General features: G+C 35.3%; 1 protein-coding gene across 4 annotated transcripts in view; it reads right to left on the reverse strand.

Annotated features, from left to right (window-relative positions):
- CSMD3 (CUB and Sushi multiple domains 3) overlaps positions 1 to 21,060 on the reverse strand; it is a 737,988-nt gene that overhangs the window by 61,590 nt on the left and 655,338 nt on the right. For 3 of the 4 annotated variants that reach the window (XM_086609528.1, XM_086609526.1, XM_086609525.1), the window contains 6 exons: positions 18,484 to 18,669; positions 16,936 to 17,130; positions 15,055 to 15,228; positions 5,755 to 5,928; positions 4,298 to 4,471; positions 2,475 to 2,660 (listed from right to left, as the gene is read on the reverse strand). In XM_086609528.1, the coding sequence (XP_086465654.1) occupies positions 2,475 to 2,660; positions 4,298 to 4,471; positions 5,755 to 5,928; positions 15,055 to 15,228; positions 16,936 to 17,130; positions 18,484 to 18,669 (1,089 nt within the window). The remainder of the gene's footprint in view (positions 1 to 2,474; positions 2,661 to 4,297; positions 4,472 to 5,754; positions 5,929 to 15,054; positions 15,229 to 16,935; positions 17,131 to 18,483; positions 18,670 to 21,060) is intronic. The other variant, XM_086609527.1, reaches the window with a different exon arrangement.

Raw genomic sequence — 21,060 nt, forward strand, 5'->3', positions numbered from 1 at the left:
TTCATAAGAAGAGTTGAAACATCATTATGGTCCAGGCCAATGCTGAATTCTGCTTTTTACAGGATTTATAGTAGCTGGAAGTATGCTTGTTACAACACATTTCAAAGGAATTGAGTCATTTTACAGAAGAACAATTTTTTCTTTGTTACCTTGTCTCTTCTCCATTACTCTTTGAGACTAGTTAGAGAGAGATTGAAATCCAGCTAGGTCAAAAAAAAAAAAAATCCAGCTTGGGTCAAAGAAAAAACATCTAGCCATCTCTCCACTTGTTTTCAAATGTTCTTACAGCAGAAAAATGTGCAGACTACTAGATGATCGCCCTGCATATGTCCAAACGGGAAACAATTTGCGAAACACTCCAGAAGCTGAAAGGCTTTTATAAAACATATTTAGTAGCTGCATCAGAATAAGTTTTGGTAAGCTTTATGATTAGACAATATCACGGGCAGTGCCTGGGTTAGAATTCATTGACTCCTGTATATAAATGACACAAATAAAGCTGAGAATGCCTTTTCAAAAGTATGTATGGCACTCTCGCTCCCAAAGATCAGTATAAAAGAAAAGTAAAATCTGTGATTTCAAATCACTCACGAAGATTCTGAAAGAAGATTAAGAAATAAAAATAAAAAAATCGAAACCTTTGCACCTTTATTTTTAGAATTTCTTTCTCTTTGAAGACATGTTACTATTAAGTAACATTTATCTTTCTGAAATGGTAATGTTACCTTAACATTTAATGTGGAACCATTAGACTCTCTGTTATAAATTTAACTGTGGCTTGCAATCAAGCTATTTATCCCATCAAAGTGTCCTGGTTTCAACTGGCACAGTTCTTCTTTTTAGCAGCCAGAAGAGCTCTGTGTTTTGGTTTCAGTCTGACACTTGTTCAGAGAAGAACGTTGACAGCGCACTGATGTTTATAGTTGGAACTGAGACCTCAAGGACTTTTCAGCTGCCGTGTTCTCGCCAGTGTGCAGGAGCACAACAGGCCGGGGGGGAAGCGTAGCTGGGACAAAGCGTCCACAACTCCTCTTATGATTTGAACTTAGATTTAGGATTGAGGGCTAAATTGGCCAATGAAGTATTCCATATCATGTAATGTCATGCCCAGTGCATAGGTGAGAGTTGACACGAAAGAAGGACTTTTGCTTTTCCGTCAGCTCTCACTCTCAGACTCTCAGAGTGCTATCTCTCTCTCTCTTGCTCTCTTTTCCTGCCTCTAGCTCGTCTGGGATTGCACTGTCAGGACTTATCTGTTTTGGGATTGTTAACTGGCATAGGACAGGCACTGGTCACCGGGTGGTGAGCAATTACCCTGTGTATCATTTGTTTGTATAAATTATCATTATACACATATATATTCATATATTGTTATTATTAGATTGTTCTTATCCCAACCCACTTGTCTCCTTCCCTTTTCTCCTTTAATTGTCTTCCCCATCCCCTGGGAGTGGGGGAGGGTGAGCGAGAGGCTGTGTGATATTTAGTTGCTGGCCAGGCTAACCATAACACAAAGAAAGAGACAACTTCCAGAACTAAAGGTTTTAACAGAAAAGAGAAATAAAATTTCAGATTTTTTTTTTTTAAAGGGAGAATAGCAGAACGGGAGAAACCTCAATTAAGGAAGACTAATAAAGGTAGAACTGAGAACTAATATCTGCAATTTTGCAAACGTCAATTCATGATTCCTAAATAAGAAACCTTTAGCCTATTTTCCCTTTAATCTCTAGAAAATAAAACCTTCAGCCTTTCTTAGTGAGAAATTTTGATCTTAAACCAAAATCTTTTCCATAGACTTATAGGGAACTGGGTAAATCAGCTGTCCCAGCCAATTAAAAACCTATGAAACATCTGTGGTTCTATCTACATCACAATTAGAAAGTCAGAACAAAACCAACCTCCTTGTGTTGATTGACTTGCCTTAGTGGACAAGTTGCATATGACTATAATGTTCAGGTAGTGTGGTAAACTGAGGACATGATCCAGAGGACAATTTTGGTGCTTTACAGTGCCATTACTATTTGCTTGCTGTCTTCATAGGTAGTCTTATCTTGCTGTTTTCCCAAGAGAAGTCCAAAAAATACTATAGTGACATAAGTCAATAATTGGGTACTACAGTTTTCAAGTTTCAGTGTGATTATAGCTCTGTGGCCAATGGAGGCCACGTATTGGCAAATTCAATGGATATGATTTTACTTTCTATCCTTGCTATAAGGGATTACTGTGCTGAAGCACTCGGGGATGTTGGTTTCAGTTATTGCATTTCCTAAGGTTTCTGTTATTTGCTACACACAATAACAACATAACAGTGGTACTTCAGCTGCTGCTGAGACCTTCCATCATTACTGCACACACACAAATGTAGATAAATATGAGTATTCTTATCACTATCATGAGACTGATATAAATGTTGTGTAAAATAATACCTAGTCTAGTTCACATTCTTTACAGAAGCATACACATTATCTACTTACTAATGCATTCAGGTAGAGGTTTGTCCCAGTGGCCATTTGGTTGACAGATTAAAACTGAAGAGCCAAATAAAAAATATCCAGGATTACAGTCATAAAATACCACTGTACCATATGTGAAATTTCCATGTTCGATTTTACTTTCTCTTATGGAATTTGCAGGAATTCCAGGATCAGAACAATTGACCACTAAAAAGAAAAAGAGCATAGACTTGAGAGTTGTACAAATAGAGCCTACTAAAATGGTCTTTAAATGGTCTCCTATCCCTTGTATGAGAAACTTCCAATGTGTTGCTACCCTGATTTTATATATACTGATTTTATATATAATGATACTGAATTAGGAAGATGATATAAAACAAGGAGATGCTAAACTCAGAGCAGATAAAAGGAAATGTTTCTTCACAAAGTGTGATCACGCTGTAAAAGCATATGCCACTGAAAGTGATGTGACACATCAATATATACAATTTATTCTCGTGCCTTGACATAAACTATTGCTTACAGCTGGAAATAGGTTTAGGAGTTAGATGTGCCTTTTGTCTAACCCACACAGCTATGTAAATATACTTATGTTTCTATACTAACATTTTGATAACCTTTGAGGCAGATATTTTGAGCTAAAGGGCACATGATCACTTGGGTAAGAATGTGGTAATTTTGCTAGAAGAGGGAAATAACCCAACATATGGGTATGTGCTTTTACAAATATGGATACACTTAGTTGGTTAAGAATCCTGATGGATTATTTGAGTCCTCAACTGCTTTAGGATTCATATGTTTGAAATCACTGAAGAGAATCACTGAAGATCGATTTTTTTTTTTTCCTTCTATTTTGCGACTTACAGCTATCTAGTGATGGGAGTATAACACTTATTTTGGGGGTCATGGAGATTTTTTTAACAGTTTCCATGTAGTAGAATCCTCTTGTCAAGTAAACACATGATCACCTACTTAAAAAATAATGACTTCTCATTAGCAGAAAGGTCCTTGGAAATTTGAGTTCTGTAAACTATTTGTCAGTATCGCTTAAAGAAAAATTATCAAAGAAAAGTAGAGGACATCTATTGGAAGGAAAATATAGTAAATAAAATTGCTATAAATACATAATATGACTTAGGCTGTGCACAGATAAATATCCACAGAAGCTGCTGGGAAGATGCTGAAAAACGATCAATATAATTTCTGTATATGTGCCAGCAGGTTACAGAAAAACACATTTTTCTAAAGGAGGACACTTAAAAAGTACGTAACAACAGACTTAAAAAGGACAATGGTGAGAAAATCTTTCTAAAAGTGCTTATGAAAACTCAAATAGAACTAATTGCATAATATTCTTTTATTTACAGTGAATTTTAAAAATAATATCCAGAAATGTTGATAATCAACCCAAATGGATTATGCGAACAAAGAATAAAAAATAAAAAGGTCAAGATGAGTATTCAGCTAAATGGAATTGTAAAAGGAAAAAAAAGTATGTTTTCTCATGCACTCATTAGAACTATATTGGCAAAAAATGCAGAGAACACTATTTCAGGATTAAAGCTCTCCATTATCTCTGCATAATTTTGCTTAAGGAAGTTGTAGAAACTACTTTAAAAAATCAGTACAAACTACAGACATCTAAGAAAGTTTCTCTGCAACAGTTATCCTGGCAACCTTCTGAACGTAAAACAGATCTAACTGAAAAATGAAACATCATCTTTGACAATTTGATGTCTGTTAGCAAGAGAGGCTTCATTTTGCCTTGACAGTTTATCTTCCACTTATTTTTCAACCTTAATTTTCCAACTAAGTTTGAAATCTGTAAATGCTTGCATTCTTACCTTTGCATATTGGAGGTGGGTGGCTCCACTGCCTATTAGCCTGACACTGTGCTTTGGTTGGTCCTTGCATAACATACCCAGTATTACATGAGAATGTCACGACATCATTGAAGTTGAAACCATTTCCACTTGTTCTTCCATAAATAGGACTTCCAGGGTGACCACAGCTAATGGCTAGCATAGCACAAAATAAAGAAACAGAAAGAAATAGAACATGCCGTTATCACTTTTCATGATTTATGAAATAATAGATAAGCATTATAATAATTATATAATAGTATTTAAAGTTTTGATATTATAAAATACTGACTACTTTCCATGAAAAATTTACATTTCTCTGAACTGAATAAAAACAAAGACATATTTTAGTAAATGTTCAAGCACTTATTTAAATTTTAAATAAACTGAATTTAAGGAGAAAAGTAAGAACTTGAAAGGAAATTCTTCATCAGTGTGTTAGTCTCTCAGGAATTATTCCTTACGAATATGTATCTATGTTGTTGTTGGTTTTGTTATTATTGTTGTTATTGTTATTATTATGATTGTTGTTGTTGTTGTTGTTGTTATTATTATTATTATTAAATTGTTTTTATCTCAATTCACAAGTCCCCTTTCCTTTTTCCCTTTAAATCTCTTCCCCAACCTTTGTGGGTGGGGGAGGGTGAGAGAGTGGCTGTGTGGCGTTTAGTAGCTGTCCTGGACAAACCATGAAACTGCTACAAAAATGTAGTTATAAAACTAGAAAATTTGGAGGCAGACTAACACATTTCTAATATACTGATATTATTGCACTTGAATTATTGAAACATAGTTGTAATTTGCTCGAGAATCCTTAGAGAACTCAAATTTTCTTAAATGGAATATAGTATTTTCTGTCACTACATAATGGTATTTCATGGGATATGTTGACATACTTATCACACACAAGGAGTCTCATTAACAAAATACAAAATTCATGCCAAAAAAGCCAAAACTCAAAACAGGAAACGAATTGAGTATCTCTGTGAGAAGTAAAAAAGAAATTTAAGTTTATTGAAGCAAACATTTCAATCGTCAGTGCTGACAGTGTAACTCAAGAGTACCTACTTATATAACTACTGCAGTCACAGTAAATGCACATTAACTATTTCCAAAAGTCACTAAGGAACATAAAGCCATTTTCAATTTGAGTACCTGGGTGCCTAAGTCCCATCACTTTTGGAAGAAGTTTTATATTCACATATAAATGATGGGTATTTAGTAGCCAAAAGATGTAATAATTCAGTGGAAATTTTAAGTGACGACATTAAACTTCACCTGATAGATGAATCATAGATTTTAAGTGGCCATGTACTTTTGTTGATCTGATTTAACTCTTTTTTTAAAAAATGAATAATAAATTGCAAAGTCACTTCTCATCTTGTCTGACACAGACATTCCTCTAACTTAAATCAGTATGTGTTATCATGCTTACTTACGCACACAGGATGGAAGCTGACCAGACCAGTTGTGATCCTGCTGACATATTCGTACAGAAGAACCAATCAACCGAAAACCAGGACTGCACTGGTATACAACTGTGTCTCTATATCCAAAATTTTCTCCAATTACTTGACCATTGACTATAAGATCTGGAATACCACAGTGACCAGCTAAATTTTGAAAAATTAAAAATAAATGAAAAAATTAAAAAAGATAAATATATCAGAAAATCTATTTCCTTAATTGAAACAAAGAAATGCTGAACATCTTTCGTTATTTTTTATTGACTTAATTCAAAGTTTTTCTTCTATTAATTTGGGGAAAATTGTAGGTAGGATTGTACACACATAAAAAATTACAATAAGACAGTGTGGCAAAGAGATTAAATGTCATATATATTATCAAATTTCTTTTTAAAAATGTAAGTAACTCCTTTTTATTAAAACCTGTAAAATTCTATATTAGAATAAATAAATACAATATGAATATTATAAACATCAATACGTTATAAATATCAATCCATGTGCATGTTATAAATATAACCTTCTTACAATGGGCAAAAAATAAACTTGGACAAACTATTGCTAGAATCTGACTTTCCGGATTGTCTTCCATTCTTTTTCTCCTATTGATTCCAGAGGGAACGCAAAGAGATTAATGTGTTTGAACTAAATGTAGTCAATGTAACTACATTCCAAAGTCCTGCAACCAAAAATCTTTCTATGTCTTGGCCTAATCTATATTCTCAAAATATGAGAAATATTTTTATGAAAGTCACAAACAGACATTTAATCTAGAGAGAGGCAAAGAAAAAGAACAAACTGTGTCATTTGTTACTGTTTTACTTAGTGAACTCTGAAAAATGGTCACTGTGATTCAGCAAATAATACAGTAACGAAAAATCCTCTGAAAATGGTTGACCTCATGTAGATTATGACACATGGCAGAGAACTCACAGCAAAAAAAACCAAGTAAGGCAAGCAAGAAAACCAAGCAGTGTTTCAGCTAGTACTTTAATGAAAAAAAATATTGCCAGCCAACCAAACTCCTCTGCTCTCCTTTTCTCATCTACTTCTCCTCAAAAAACAACTACAAACAAACATTCAAAACATGAGGTTGCTAATAAGAAAGGATACTTAGAAACAATATAGTTAAAAATATAGTTTGAATTATTTTTTCTTTTGAACTTTTAAGTGTTGATAATACTTTGCTGTAATTTTCATCATTTTGCCTCATTCTTTCAGAGCAAGAAACTTCATATTATATGACGAAAAGACCCTGCAAATTTGAGATTTTCTTATAACTTGCATCTGGCAACTCAAGCCTTGTATAGCATTTCATTGTAAGAATCATGATAAAACCATCAGAATTTACAATATAGGTAGTACGTGACCCCTCACACAGTTTAAAGTGATGAGTGCAATCTGAATTCTGTATAAGGAACAGGAGTCCAAATCTCATGTTGTTCAAGGGTATATTCCCCTCTGTCTGTCCCCTCCCCATGTCCCTCAGTGTTACATAAGGACCAGGCATACTTGAAATTTGGTTTATGTTTTCTGGTGTAAGGTAGCATAATACATGTCTATAAACTTTGTGTCAGCATACTTCTTTTCTCCAGAAAAGTCATGACCTGTTAAGTAAGTAGTAGACTTCTTGAAGGTGCCACAAAGGGCCCAAGTTCCCTATCTTATCACATTTGTGATGATAAACAAGAACAAATGGATGAGGAGCAAAAAGTGAGCTGGAAAAGATCAGTTTCTATCAGAAGTGCAATGAGACAGTTTGCAGTTATTCAGACCACGTTCAAAGAAATAATTTCCTAATTACATTTATATTACAATATTTGGCCTGGCTCTTAATAAAGATTTTAGTGTTGCTTTACAGCAGCACAGTGGAAGCAGCATATGTCACCAGAACGGTCAAGCTCTGTTTCCTGTGCATGGAGAATAAAACTGAAGTAATTCAACACATCAGGTGACTAAGATCATACTGAAGTTCTTGAAACTGTGTGTGGACATTACAAAAAACTGCAACAGGCGAAAAAGACCTGTGAGTCTTGCATTAATGTCTCTGTCTAGCTTGAGAAATTTTAAAACCACTTAAAATTCTCATCCTCTCAGCCTACTTCCTCTCATTGTCCTAAACCTCCTAGACCCTTGCTTTGACTTCTTTGAACTTTTGAGTTTCTTTTTTTCTTTCTTCTTTTCTTTTGACTTTCTTTGATATCTTCTGTTGACAAGGGGAGAGCAGTGGATGTTGTTTACCTAGACTTCAGTAAAGCATTTGACACTGCTTTCCACAGCCGCCTTCTGGACAAACTGGCAAGGTACAGACTGAGAGGGTGTTCTGCAAGATTGGTAGGGAATTGGCTAACAGGCCACACTCAGAGGATGGTGATCAATGTTTTTTACTCAGACCGGCAGCCTGTCAAGTGGGATCCCCCAGGGATTGATATGGGGTCTCAAGCTCTTCAACATCATCATAAATGACCCGGATGATGAGACAGAAAGAGAAAGTACCCTCACAAGTTTTCTGATGGCACCAGACTGGGTGATGGGGTGATCATGTCAGAAGGGAGAGCCATCTTACAGAGAGACCTGGACCGGCTGGAAGAGCAGGCTAGAAAGAAGTGTACGAAGTTTAACAAAGATAAGTATAAGGTCCTGCACCTGGGAAGGAATAACCAAAGAGTCCAGTACAGACAAGGATCTGTGTGGCTGGGTAGCAACTTTGCTGAAAGCGACCTGAGGGTCATAGAATCATAGAATCATTTAGGTTGGAAAAGACCTTGAAGATCAAGTCCAACTGTTAACCTAACACTGCCAAGTCCACCACCAAACTGCATCCCTAAGCACCAAGTATACACATCTTTTAAATACCTCCCAGCATGGTGACTCAACCACTTCCCTGGGCAGCCTGTTGTAATGCTTGACAAGCCTTTCAATGAAGAAATTTTTCCTAATATCCAATCTAAACCTCCCCCAGCAAAACCTGAGGCTATTTCCTCTTGTCCTACCACTTGTTACGGGGAGAAGATACCCTCACTACAATCTCCTTTCAGGCAGTTTTAGAGAGTGATAAGGTCTCCCCTGAGCCTTGTTTTCTCCAGGCTAAACAACCCTTGTTCCCTCAGCGGCTCCTCATAAGACTAGACCCTTGACCAGATTAATTGCTCTTCGCTGGACATGCTCCAGCACCTCCATGTCTTTCTTGTAGTGAGGGGACCAAAACTGAACACAGTATTTGAGGTGGAGCCTCGTCAGTACCAAGTATAGAATGATTATCACTTCCCTAGTCCTGCTGACCGCACAATTTCTGGTCCTGGTGGACAAAAAACTGAGCATGAGTCAGCAGTGTGCCACAACAGCAACAAAGGCAAATTGGATCCTGGGCTGCATGTGCAGGGGCTGAGACAGATGTGTGATCATCCCACTCTGCTCAGCATTTGTCAGGCTGCACATGGGGTACTGTGTCCATTCTTGTCACCACCACTGAAAAAAGATGCAGATAGACTGGAGCAGGTCCAAAGGAGGGCCACGAAGATAATCAAAGGGCTGGAGAACCTGTCTGTGAGGAAAGGATGAAAGTTCTAGTCCCTGAAGAAGAGAAGGTTCAAGGGGGACCTCATTGCAGTATTCCAGTACTTAAAGGGTGGCTACAAAGAGGATGGAGGCTCTCTTTTCACAAGGAGTCACATGGAGAGGATAAGGGGCAATGGGTACAAGTTGCACAAGAGAGAGGTTTCATCTCAACATAAGAATTTTTTTTACAGTAAGAACAAACATTCAATGGAACAACCTCTGCAGGGATGTGGTTGAGTCCCCATTACTGGAAGTTTTCAAGATGAGACTGGACAGGGTGCTAGATAATCTCATCTCAGCTCCCTTTCCCATGAAAAGTTTGACTAGATGGTCTTTCAAGGTCCCTTCTGACTTGGGCTGTTCTATGATTCTATTACTTCAAATCCCTCTGTCTTGATTACCTCCTCCCACTCAATATAACAGTTACATCTTTGGAGCTCTAACTATATTGCATGAGTAATTGCAAAATAGTCATTATTGGTATAGAAGTGTATATTTTTTAAATAGTAGAACCTAATTCTATCCCTGTGTAAGCTTTCTAAACTGAAAAATAAAGAAATCTAAATGTATGAAAGATATTATAAAACTATAGTTCTATCATTACAGAATTCTAAATCAACTTATTGTGATAGTGTTAAGGAAATAAATATAATTTTAAAAAAGGATATGCCAGACTTGTGGCATGTTTTTATCTGAATTTTAAAAACAAATAAAAACTATTTGAGATTTGCAGGATCTATCTCAAATTTTCACTTTGCTTTCCAGGAGTAGTTCTGTTTGAGAGACATAAAAAAAATCAAACCAAATACCATTCCACCTCCTCCACTCAATGATGAGTTCAGCCCTATTTGTTTCATTTTTAAAATATCATCCGTCATTTAGGTGCATATGATAAGCAGTTCAGTACGTTTGCTATTGAAAGAGTATGTAATGGCATACATAGCTCCTATTAAGAGAACCTTTGAGAACATTACTGAAATTTCCACTAATTTATGCAGCTGAAAAAATTTCCTAATTTGCAATAAAGTCAGAAACTCATTAATATTTTCTAAAAGTTTGCTTGTTTGTTTATTTCCACTCTATTTCACACATCCACAGAGCTGATCTTCAGAAGAAACAGAAACCTTTCACTTACAGTCGTTGCTATCACTCCTTCTCTAATAACAAGAAATAAAAGAAGAGGAAGAAAAAAATCAACATCCAAACCAACAAAAAACCACAGCACCATCTACACCTATATGTGGAAGAGCAGTTATTACTTAATTCCTCTTCCATTCATTCTGGTTGTGTTGTGTTTCTTCTGAAAACAAGGTGTGGTTAAACAACGATATCCAAATACACAACTGCTCAGGAGCTAGGCTTTGCAGATGGAGTGTTTTCAGTGAGAACTGAATGCAAATATTGCAAACTGAGTATCATATTATGGAACTCTCTATAAATACAAACAAAATCTGCCAGAAAATCAGGCAGAAAGATTGCCTTTTGTGAAAGCAATGAGTGAATTGAATGTGAAGTTTCTACTGAGTAGCAGATTTGAGGGGGGAAATCAGTTCCAAAACATTCTCAATTTTCAGTCTAGCAAAGCTTAAGAATAACTATATGAAATGTTACTAAGAAACAAAATTAGTCAAAAATTAGGAATGAAAGATACTAATAACATGTGAGCACCAAATAAATTACCTAACTCGACATAAAATCTAGCTCTAGCAACGAAAAATGAGCATAATAATTCAGTGTCAGAACCTTAGAAATCTCAGATGCAAATCAGATTTCTTTTCTGCAGGTTACTCTCTGAGATGCAAGAGTAGGACTAAATGAATACAGACTCTTTACGTCAAATGGCAAAAATGTGCCTGTGCTTATTTTAGCTGTCAGTAATGTCAAACGTGAGCATAATAGTGAAAGAAATCTACATATCAATACATTATTGAAAAAGAGAGATTTAGGTTATTATTCAACAAAGTTAATTAACCTGTCAAGATGACCTCAGCTGAGAAAAATTATTTGCTGGATTTCGTTTCCTCTCTACACGGCTTGCATTTCTTATAAGGACATATTTTTTTACATCCTCCTGTTCACAAACAACATTGGCATAGCCCTGGACAAAACAGGCTTTGGGGTGTTTCTCCTGCTAGTTTTGCAAGATTCTCACCTTGCCAGCTGCTCAAGCTGTACTAAAACTGTTCAGGATGAATGGTAATGTTCTTTTAAATCTTTTTTAATCCATGTCCCAGAGAGGGAAGTTCTCTGCTGAATTCCTTGAAATGGCTGAATAATTCTTTAAAGATGAAACATCATATACCTCATTTGAAAGTCTAGTTGTTATTATTGTGCAGTAGCAGTAAAGAGCAAAGAGAAGCATATGGCTAACCCTAGATATATTAATTCAGTATCACAGATTCCCTTTTAGTTGAAATACATTAACTTTAAAAAAGATGTTCAAAAACAATGAAGAGGAAGCAATTAATTGCTTGTATGTTTTTCCAAAAGTTTTAAGGATGAAAATAGTGGCAGAAAGGCTACACTTCAGAAGATACATGCACACAGAAACCTTTCAGTGACTGAAAGTTGATTGGGAAAATATAAATACTACAGTTCTTTTGTCCCTACCTGATCGAAATTTAAAGGAACAGTCACTCCTGAGTATTCATACCTTCCTCTTGAATAAAAGAATTGGAAGATAACTTTCTAGCTCTACTTCTCTTCCTTGTTCTTCCAAATACATAAATTGCATATAATGTAAATATGTATGTATTTCAGTTCCTGATTTACTTGATCCATGATATACATAAATTTAATATATTTTCATACCTTCTAATTTGATTATCTAACCTCCTCACTGATGCTTTCATTCACTAATGCACACACATCTCATAAACTGGTCTTATGAAAAAAATTTTTTCACCCCTTATCACATTATCTTTCAGTTATGAATTGGCTGGAGGTGCTAAATGGCAGATCCTTATTTGTCCCATACACCTCTCCACAGCACTGATTGATTCATGCACTGCATATTCTTCACTGTCACCTTACATGGTTGCTCTGCCCCAGCTGGTGTGTCCGCTACTCTTTTTACCCTGTTGACAGCGTTGGTCTGTACAGAACTATTGGATAACTATTTTCTCATATGTCCTCATATTTTCTTTGTGAGTAGCAGGGTGTTACCAATGACTCATTAATGTTTGGAATTGGTATTTTTTCATGAAAAAAAGGGAAGAGAAAGTTGAGTAAAACTGGGTTAAAAATTCCTCAGCTAACAAGTCTCGGGTTGTGTCTACATTAGCATTTTGGTTCAGATCCTCCTTGTAAAAATGTGCTGAGTGGTTTTGCTATGAACAAACTAGCTTCCTTTCAGAGGAAGCATATTGAGAAGCTCAACTTTAGGTGCACAAAATGAATGTTCTATCTCCTTTTGCAGACAAAGCGTTCAAAATTATTGACCGGTCCTTTTGACAATTTAGAATCATATGCAAACTTTTAGGAAGTGGCTGCAGATAAGGACAATCTAAATGTTATTATGCTACATTTTTATTTCTACAGGCAAGTGTAGGAGAAATTCAATTCTGTGTTGATCTTCACTTGGCATAAAGTTATTTTGGTAAAATTCTTAAACATAAGTATTTTTCCAAAGTGCTACTCACAAATAACAGACATTATTATTATTATCAGATTAATATTTCTCTGATGAAAATTATTTTGTATTTTCATCTCTGATGAAATTTTTGTATTTCTCCAGACTTTAATAGCTATAACCTTTTCAGATAAACCAGTTAAAAAATAAAGTCAGCACATTTTGATTACACACATACTATGGTGCCCCCAAACTTTTAGATTTAAAACAATCTGTCTTACCATTCCTGAAATCTAGAAGAAAAAATCAATTATGAATATGTCCTGGTTTTAGCTGGGACAGAGTTAGCTCTTCTTTTTAGCAGCTAGAAGAGCTCCGTGTTTCGGTTTTACTCAGAGGCTCACTCTGAGAAGAATGTCGATAGCAAGTTGATGTTTGTAGTTGGTCAAGGACTTTTCAGTGTGCCGTGTTCTGGCTGGAGTGCAGAAGCACGGCGGGATAAGGGGGGAGCGTAGCCGGGCCACGATTCCCCTTGTGATTTGTGGTGGAACTTAAGATTGAGGGCCAAACTGGCCAATTAGTATTCCATATGATGCAGCGTCATGCCCAGTATAAAAGTGCGGGTCAGCCGGACAGAAGGGCTTTTTGTGCTTTTGCTCTTTCGTCGCTTTTGCTCTTTTGCGCTTGCTGTGCTTTTGCTCTATTGCCTTTTTTCCCTCTCTCTCCCAGTACTCCCACTCTCGGAGTACTATCTATCTCTCTCACCCCCTCTCTATTTTGGGGCCTTGCGCTCGTCTGGGATTGCAGCTTCAGGACGAGACGGGCTTCGCATAAGAGGGGGTGGTGAGCATCTACACTATGTATTACTTATCTGTATTAAATTGTTCTTATCTCAACCCACGGGTTTCCCGTTTCTCCTTTAATTCTCTCCCTCATCCCTGGGGCTGGGGGAGAGTGAGTGAGTGACTGTGTAGGGTTCAGTTGCTGGAGCGGCCTGACTCACGACAGAATATATTTTCTTTTTTTTTCTTCTGCTAAATGATTCTCATTGTAAATATGAAACATAAACAAAGCCTATCTGTTCTTCTCAGCTATATGGCAGGAAATATTCCAGCTTCAGACTTGTAGAGTGATAAACAACACTTTTGCTCATTCATGAGTCATTCAAATTAAGCTTAAGTGAAGATTTGCACCAAATAATGATGTATTACAGAAAGAAAATTATTTAGGATGGAGAGTAGTCTAAAAAGTAAACAGCAATCTGCATGAAGACATATTGCAGCAAACCTCTATATTTAATGAATAAAGTAGTTCAGATTCTTCTGAAAGTCTTAGTTTATGGATATTCTCTTATATTCTCATGCCCCCAGAAATGACAAGCTTCAACACAACTTTCATATTGCGTTCTAAAATCAGAACACTATAACAGCTTTGATTTCAACTGAAACTAAAATGTTAATTGCCTATAGAGTTAATGTTTCTACAATTAATACAATAACATAGATCAAGGTACACATGATAGTAATGAATGAAAACCCTGAAATTGTTTCACTGAGATCACGTTCATTTTATTCATACATGATTAATGGATTGGTGTCTGAGTATTCTAAATAAATGAAGATGCCTATATATGTACAACTAAATGGTTTCAAATTCTATAAATAGTATCTGCATAGTGATTTTCTCTCAGAAATAAGGCGGCAGTGCTCCTGTCAAAGTTTCCATGAACCTTTTTTTTTTTTTTCTGTATCTTTTGCTAGTGTACAGATTAATCATATAATATAACACTGAGTTCAGGTCTGCTATGCAGACATTTTATTGATGATATGTACTAAAGCTGACACATCTGGAATCCATCAGTCTTGCTGTTTATGTATAGGTCTGCTTTAGAGACATATGCAGCAATCCAGTGACACAGGTTTAGCATGTGGGGAAGATGCTGAAAAAAGGATTCAATCTGCAGAAAGGTAACTATAGTTATAATTTGATAAGAAAAAAAACTCAGTCACACACATACACATTTTTAAAATGCAGAACTCTCTTCCATGTCTGTGTTAATGAAAAGAGGCAAACTGATTCACTTTGCTTACTGTCGTCTGCTAGAGACAAAGTAAGTTGGCAAACCATGACAGTAGTATCCATACCTAAACATCTGGTCTCAATTCCACTCCAGAGTCCAGAAGACAAACATTCCCTCACGGCAGAGCCAACTAGCATGTATCCTGAGTCACAAGTAAATATAGCTGTAGATCCATATGTGATTTGAGTTCCAATCTTATTCCCATTCGGAGGTGTAGGAAGTTCTCCACAAGAAATAACTTTATGGCAAAACCAAAACAAAACAGAAATGTACAGCTGAGTATCACAAACACACATACAATAATACTTATCAACCAGTCAAATAAATTTCAACACAAAGTATTTTGCTCTGTAGAAAAAATAGATGAAAAACACTGCATACAAAGACTATTCTTTCCTAGAAATAATACTTAAGAAAGAGGCGAGGGACACCAATTAAAATTGTCCCACCGTTCAGAACTTCATTAATAGCTATTTAATTACCTTGGTTTTAACAATTACTTTTTCTTAATATTGGAATATCACGATTGTTGCTATTTAAAAAAATATCTTTATGTTTCTCTGGAAAGCTGTCGTCTTTATCTTCTAGTTCATAATGAAATGCTTGCCCTAGCAGTCGCTCAATACCTTATTATAATGAGTGAATGACGTGCATGGAACTTCTCGCTATTTATTTTCAATTCAAAGCATCTGTTCATTCAAAATATATTTTTTCTTTAATAATTTTAAGAATTAGTAAAAAGGACTTTACTACTACTTTATTAGTAAAAAAGATGGTGGATTATCAAAGGGTGAAAGCAGCTAGTGTACTTTGTGTTTAAAAAAAAAAACAACTAAGTGGTAATATTGCAAACAAAACTTCCCAAAACATAGTGAAAAATGTTTACCTTTATTTTAAAGAAAAAGGGTAATATATACATATTAGTATGTAAAATATCTATGTACGCAGAGATATATAGATACTGACATATACACAGTATTTTTAACAGTAGCAGAGGTGAATTAATTTTTGGAATTAACTTTTAAAAACCCTCTAAATTTAAACTACATTTCCAATAGGTTATAACAAACTATATTCCCAATACAATTAATCTGTTTTCAGAACTGCATTTTTCAGTCCCTTTTTTTTATTCATTTCAAATATATTCTCCACATATTCTAAATATATTCTAAACCATAGTTTTCTGGTTATCTATAATTTTTTTCTGCTTTTTAGATATGTGTGGATTTATACACATACATGCAGATACACGGAGTTTAGATATGCGAACCTAAACCATAGTCATATCCCATTCTATCAGAGTGTATGCCATGTGGTGTTTCAAAAATAGGAGGAGTTTTAGGGCTTCATAGTATATCAAAATGCCAGAGTTTTGAAAAAGAGACATCTAAATTTAAATATAGAAAGAAATCTACTTTTCAAAGGGGTGGGGAGGGGAGAATAACTGTAGCCATACATTTAGCTTGTTTAAAATATTCGAATGTTCATTACTTATTTTCTTAAAAGTAGCTATTGAAGGTTACCAGGATATTAGCTAATGGTAGGAACGATTTGGGCTTGCAGACTATATGGTAACCAGATGAAAGGAAAGATTATTTTATTTCTCAAGTGTGCAGACAGGATACAAAGTTTTTGCATTTTTCTAGACTCTACAGCTTTCCTGACCTAGAAAAATATTTAGGAAAATGTTCTCTATTACTTATTTGTACCTTCATGGATTTAAGGACCTTTAAGTACAGAAGTGTGCTTACAGATATTTCCTTGTCACTGCAACTAATGAATTGTTTTTGTAAATAATAGCCTTTACGATATCCAGGAATTCCAGCTAGGAAACATTCTTCTAATTAACTGATTCCAATATTTAATTATTTAACTTCTAATTCAGCCAAATACAATATTTTGGTATGAAGTCTGTACAGCAGATGCAGATACAACATGTACTCACTTTGGCAGTAAGGTCGCTCATTTCTCCAACTCCAGGTGCCATTAGCAAGACACTCGATAGATGCTGGTCCCAAACCATAATACCCTGGATCACAGCTGAAAACTACTTTTGTTTTATACTCATAATGTGAACCATTCACTATTTTCCATCTTCCATGTTCCAGTGTAAAAGAATTGATGCTTGGACATGTAACAACTTCCAGAATAACAAAAACACATAGTTATTTGTGGTTTAGTACAGGTAAATTAGGAAAATCTGTACCATTATTAATTCAGAAATACATTTTAAACACAGTGATACAATGTTTGAAGAGTAAGGCTGTGTTTGAAATTGCATGTGGTTAGCAGGTACGAGTTCTCTCATTTAACTAATAATGATCCATGGCCCAGATGGAGCAGCAACTGTGTATGCAGAGCTATGCAATCGGTGTACATAGAATCTATACCATGGTTAAATTCACTGTAGATTGACAGTCATGGAACTTCTGTGACAATTTACATCAGAATCTTTTCTAAAATATTAGCTAAGTTTCAATATAGGGATTATTTTTCTATCCAGGTAAATTCTGTGAGATCTTAAAGACTCATTTGGAGAGGCTGCGCATTGCTGACAGATAAAATAATATCCATATTCAAGATGGCTTTCCAGCAGCTACACATTTTTATCTCATGTCTTTAATTCTATGTGGTCTTCCTCCAAAAACCAAATAAAAACATTCTACAACTCTGTAACAAATTTTTCCACAATCAAAAGGCACACAGGAAAATCTTTGCTGGATGCTACTTTCTTTCTTTCCATTCAAATTGTTTCTTTAGATAGAGGAAAAGGCATGAGGAAAGGCAATTTACCAAACCAAGAAGAAGGAAAAAAAAAAGGACAAAGGGAAAGTCCCTGAAAATTATTCTAGGGTTTTTTTTTCTTTCCTTTCCAAAGTTAATTGTGTGAGATAATCTAAATCTTAATGCACATCAGACACTTGGACATTTCTGTATCAGTCTTACGATCACCTGGGTTTTCATACCCCATTTATAACTCTGATGGTATCCAGTTCTCTTTGGGACTGAACATGCATTTTCATTTCAGTGATGTTCCCCCAAGTTAGATGGTGTAGGTTTACAATGATGGGCTGGATATAAATAATAAGCAGTAGATTCAAACAAGTATCTCAGAGTACCAAAGACTTTGCAATTCTGGATAGCAAATAGGAGTTTGTTAACAGTATACGAACTGTGAAAGTCTCACTGAAGAGATGGCTTTTGCATAAATCTCTGCAATCACTAACTTTGATTTAGCTGCAAATTAATTATCAGTTTGAATGTATTCTATAATCTCTAGTGCACTTCTACTGTCACAGAATGTTTCAACATATATCTCAGATACATACATTTCAAATATCTATTTCACAATTACTTAATACCAGCAATTATTCATAGATTAAAGTAACCTGAAGCTGAAAGTTTAAGTAACGTGAAGAATTGCACCTTGGATAAATAAACAAAATGTACAAACAAGTTGTTACTCATTGGAGAGCTCTTACATGTTACTTACCTACGCAGCGAGGTGTTTTATTGTGATTGCTCCAGGTACCATCCGGCTGGCAGACTGCAGTAGTAAGTTCCTTAGCCGATAGTCTATATCCATCATTACAAAAATAAGTGACACGGGTGCCAACTAAGTAATCTGTAGTTAATATCCCACCATTTGATGGAGCTTTAGGAATTCCGCAAGATATTGCTGAGTAAAGAGAAATACATAGCTGTTTTATATCTTCTTTGCGATAAACTTCCACTCTCAAAAGGTTTATGCATTGTAACATCAACAGTCTTGATTTCAAAAAAAGACTTTTTAACTCATTAATGCGTGTTTTAAGCCTACAAATAAACTACCTCAAAATTTATAGGGAATTAAATCTCACAAAGCTTTTGTTTTTTGGTGAAGAAGGTTAAAAATAAGAACAATGATTCATAACTCTGCAGCTATCCATTCAAAATGCAGAAGATAATCAAAGAGGAAATAGAGAATATCTGGAAAATATACGATCATCATGGTAGAATGAGTAAAGCACCAATCTGAATCATTAGGAATTTAGCTTGTAATTCAGGTTTCTTCCATCAGATGTACTGTGTGACCTGTGCCAAAGTGCTAAAACTTACTTTCAACATTCTATTTTTCCTCCTGCAAAGCAGAAAGAAAATATCCTTTTGAAAATATTGAAAATTGGCAAACGAAAGTGTTAGCCACTTTTTTTAGAAAAAGAAAGCAAGTAACAAGAGAAGATCTGGCTCTGAATAAGGCACTGTATGTTTTGGGAATAAAATTAAAACTAAATCTTTTCTGCATTTTAATACTATAAATCTATCGCAGATTAGATCAGAAAAAAAAGGGCTTAAGCACTTAACTCTTAAGTATTTTACTTTGAAGTGGAATCTTGAGCCTTGAGAGACCATCTATCTTGCCTACACAGAAATATGAAAATTAAGCCTCTCAGATTATGTATAAATACACGATAAAAAAGAGTTATCTATTTTTACCCCTGTTGCGAGCTGATCTGACATAAGACAGATCTGCTTCACAAGCAGTGTAACAACAGCGTGGCACCATAACAAAGGTAATAATCACAGCTGAGACACAGGGAAAACTCTAATGCTACCACAGAACACAGGTTCTGTTATGCAGAACACAGGTGATAGGATCAATGTTAAAATATACTTAAATTGCCATAAAAAGAAACTCCATATGACATGTAAATTTTTTTTAAAAGGACACATACTGAAAAGATGACAGAAAACCATTGTTAATTTGCTTACCACCTTGTCTGGGCAAATATAAAAACATGTATCTTATGGCTATCACAATATCTACTCGTAACTAGAGACAAACACATGTTTAGAAGAAAAGAAGTAAACTGATTAGGAGACAATGAAGGCTCCAAGAAAGTAATTGAATTGCATCTTCCAGAGGGTATGAGGACATAATCCCAGAAGGATAAAAAGTGACAAGTTTAACTAAACCAGGTCTGTCTTCCATTTCTTACTAAACATCTGACAAAGCTGTACTACTTCACCTCCATGACACAAAAATGAAAAAATATTTGGTGTTTAATATATCTCAAATTCCTCAATAGTTTGGATTGCAGCAGCAAACATTAGGCAAACCTATCCATGCAGAGGAGGATAATTAAAAGCTGGTATGACAAAAGTATAATCAAATAACACTGTTTACTACGTAATTGGCCAAGATAACCTCTTCTTTCAAAACCACGTTAATTATAAAAAGAAGCTTCAGACAATAATGGAGTTGCCAGAGCCAAGCCCACTCCCAGTTACATAACAGCCAGCATTCAGCAGGGTATAAAAACTAATATCCACCCCAAAAGACTTGTAACATAACAGCTGTTGCTTACAATCCTGAGCACCAACAAATGCTACAACACTACTTGTTCACAAACTGCAAATTCTGTCTCTTTTAGCAATCAGCAAAATATATATCATGTATTTTGTAGCTACAACATGAGATATTTTATATCTCCCATTGAGATTAATTACTCCTTCAGTGTTCAAAAATCTCCATTAGTGACTTGATCCATTTTGATTCATATTATCAATGTTAACAGAATATTTCTCGTGGCACAAGAAAAATATACCCTTCCCCTAACCTTAAATTTTTAAGAAACAAGTTTCATCCCAGCACACAAAATGCTCGATAACAGCCTTTTCTATAAACAGAGCTCCCAAGAAATCACTCAATGAAATTTTTAGTTTATAGCAGTTATGAGCTGAATTTCACATATGTGGAAACTTGCATAGAAATTTAGCTTTAAGTTAACGGAAAAAACGTGAAAAGATCAAGAAAAGTTATTGTCACATCTGATAACTTGACAGGAAGAAAATGACAAATATGGAACATCCAAAGTGCTCAAAAAACAAGTCTGTCACAAAAATGTTTGATCACTATATGTCAGCTTGGAAAATACTGCAAATCAACATAATGTAATCACAACTGAAACATTAAAATCTGCTCTTTGTTCAAAAACTTCAGAACACAGTTCTAATTCCAAAGATATAGACATACAGCCCTTGGAAGACCTTAAATTTATTAGTTCTCAAAGACCACTAGCACATTCTA

The sequence above is a fragment of the Tauraco erythrolophus genome, chromosome 3, assembly GCF_009769465.1.
Source record: "Tauraco erythrolophus isolate bTauEry1 chromosome 3, bTauEry1.pri, whole genome shotgun sequence".
NCBI classification, from domain to species: domain Eukaryota; kingdom Metazoa; phylum Chordata; class Aves; order Musophagiformes; family Musophagidae; genus Tauraco; species Tauraco erythrolophus.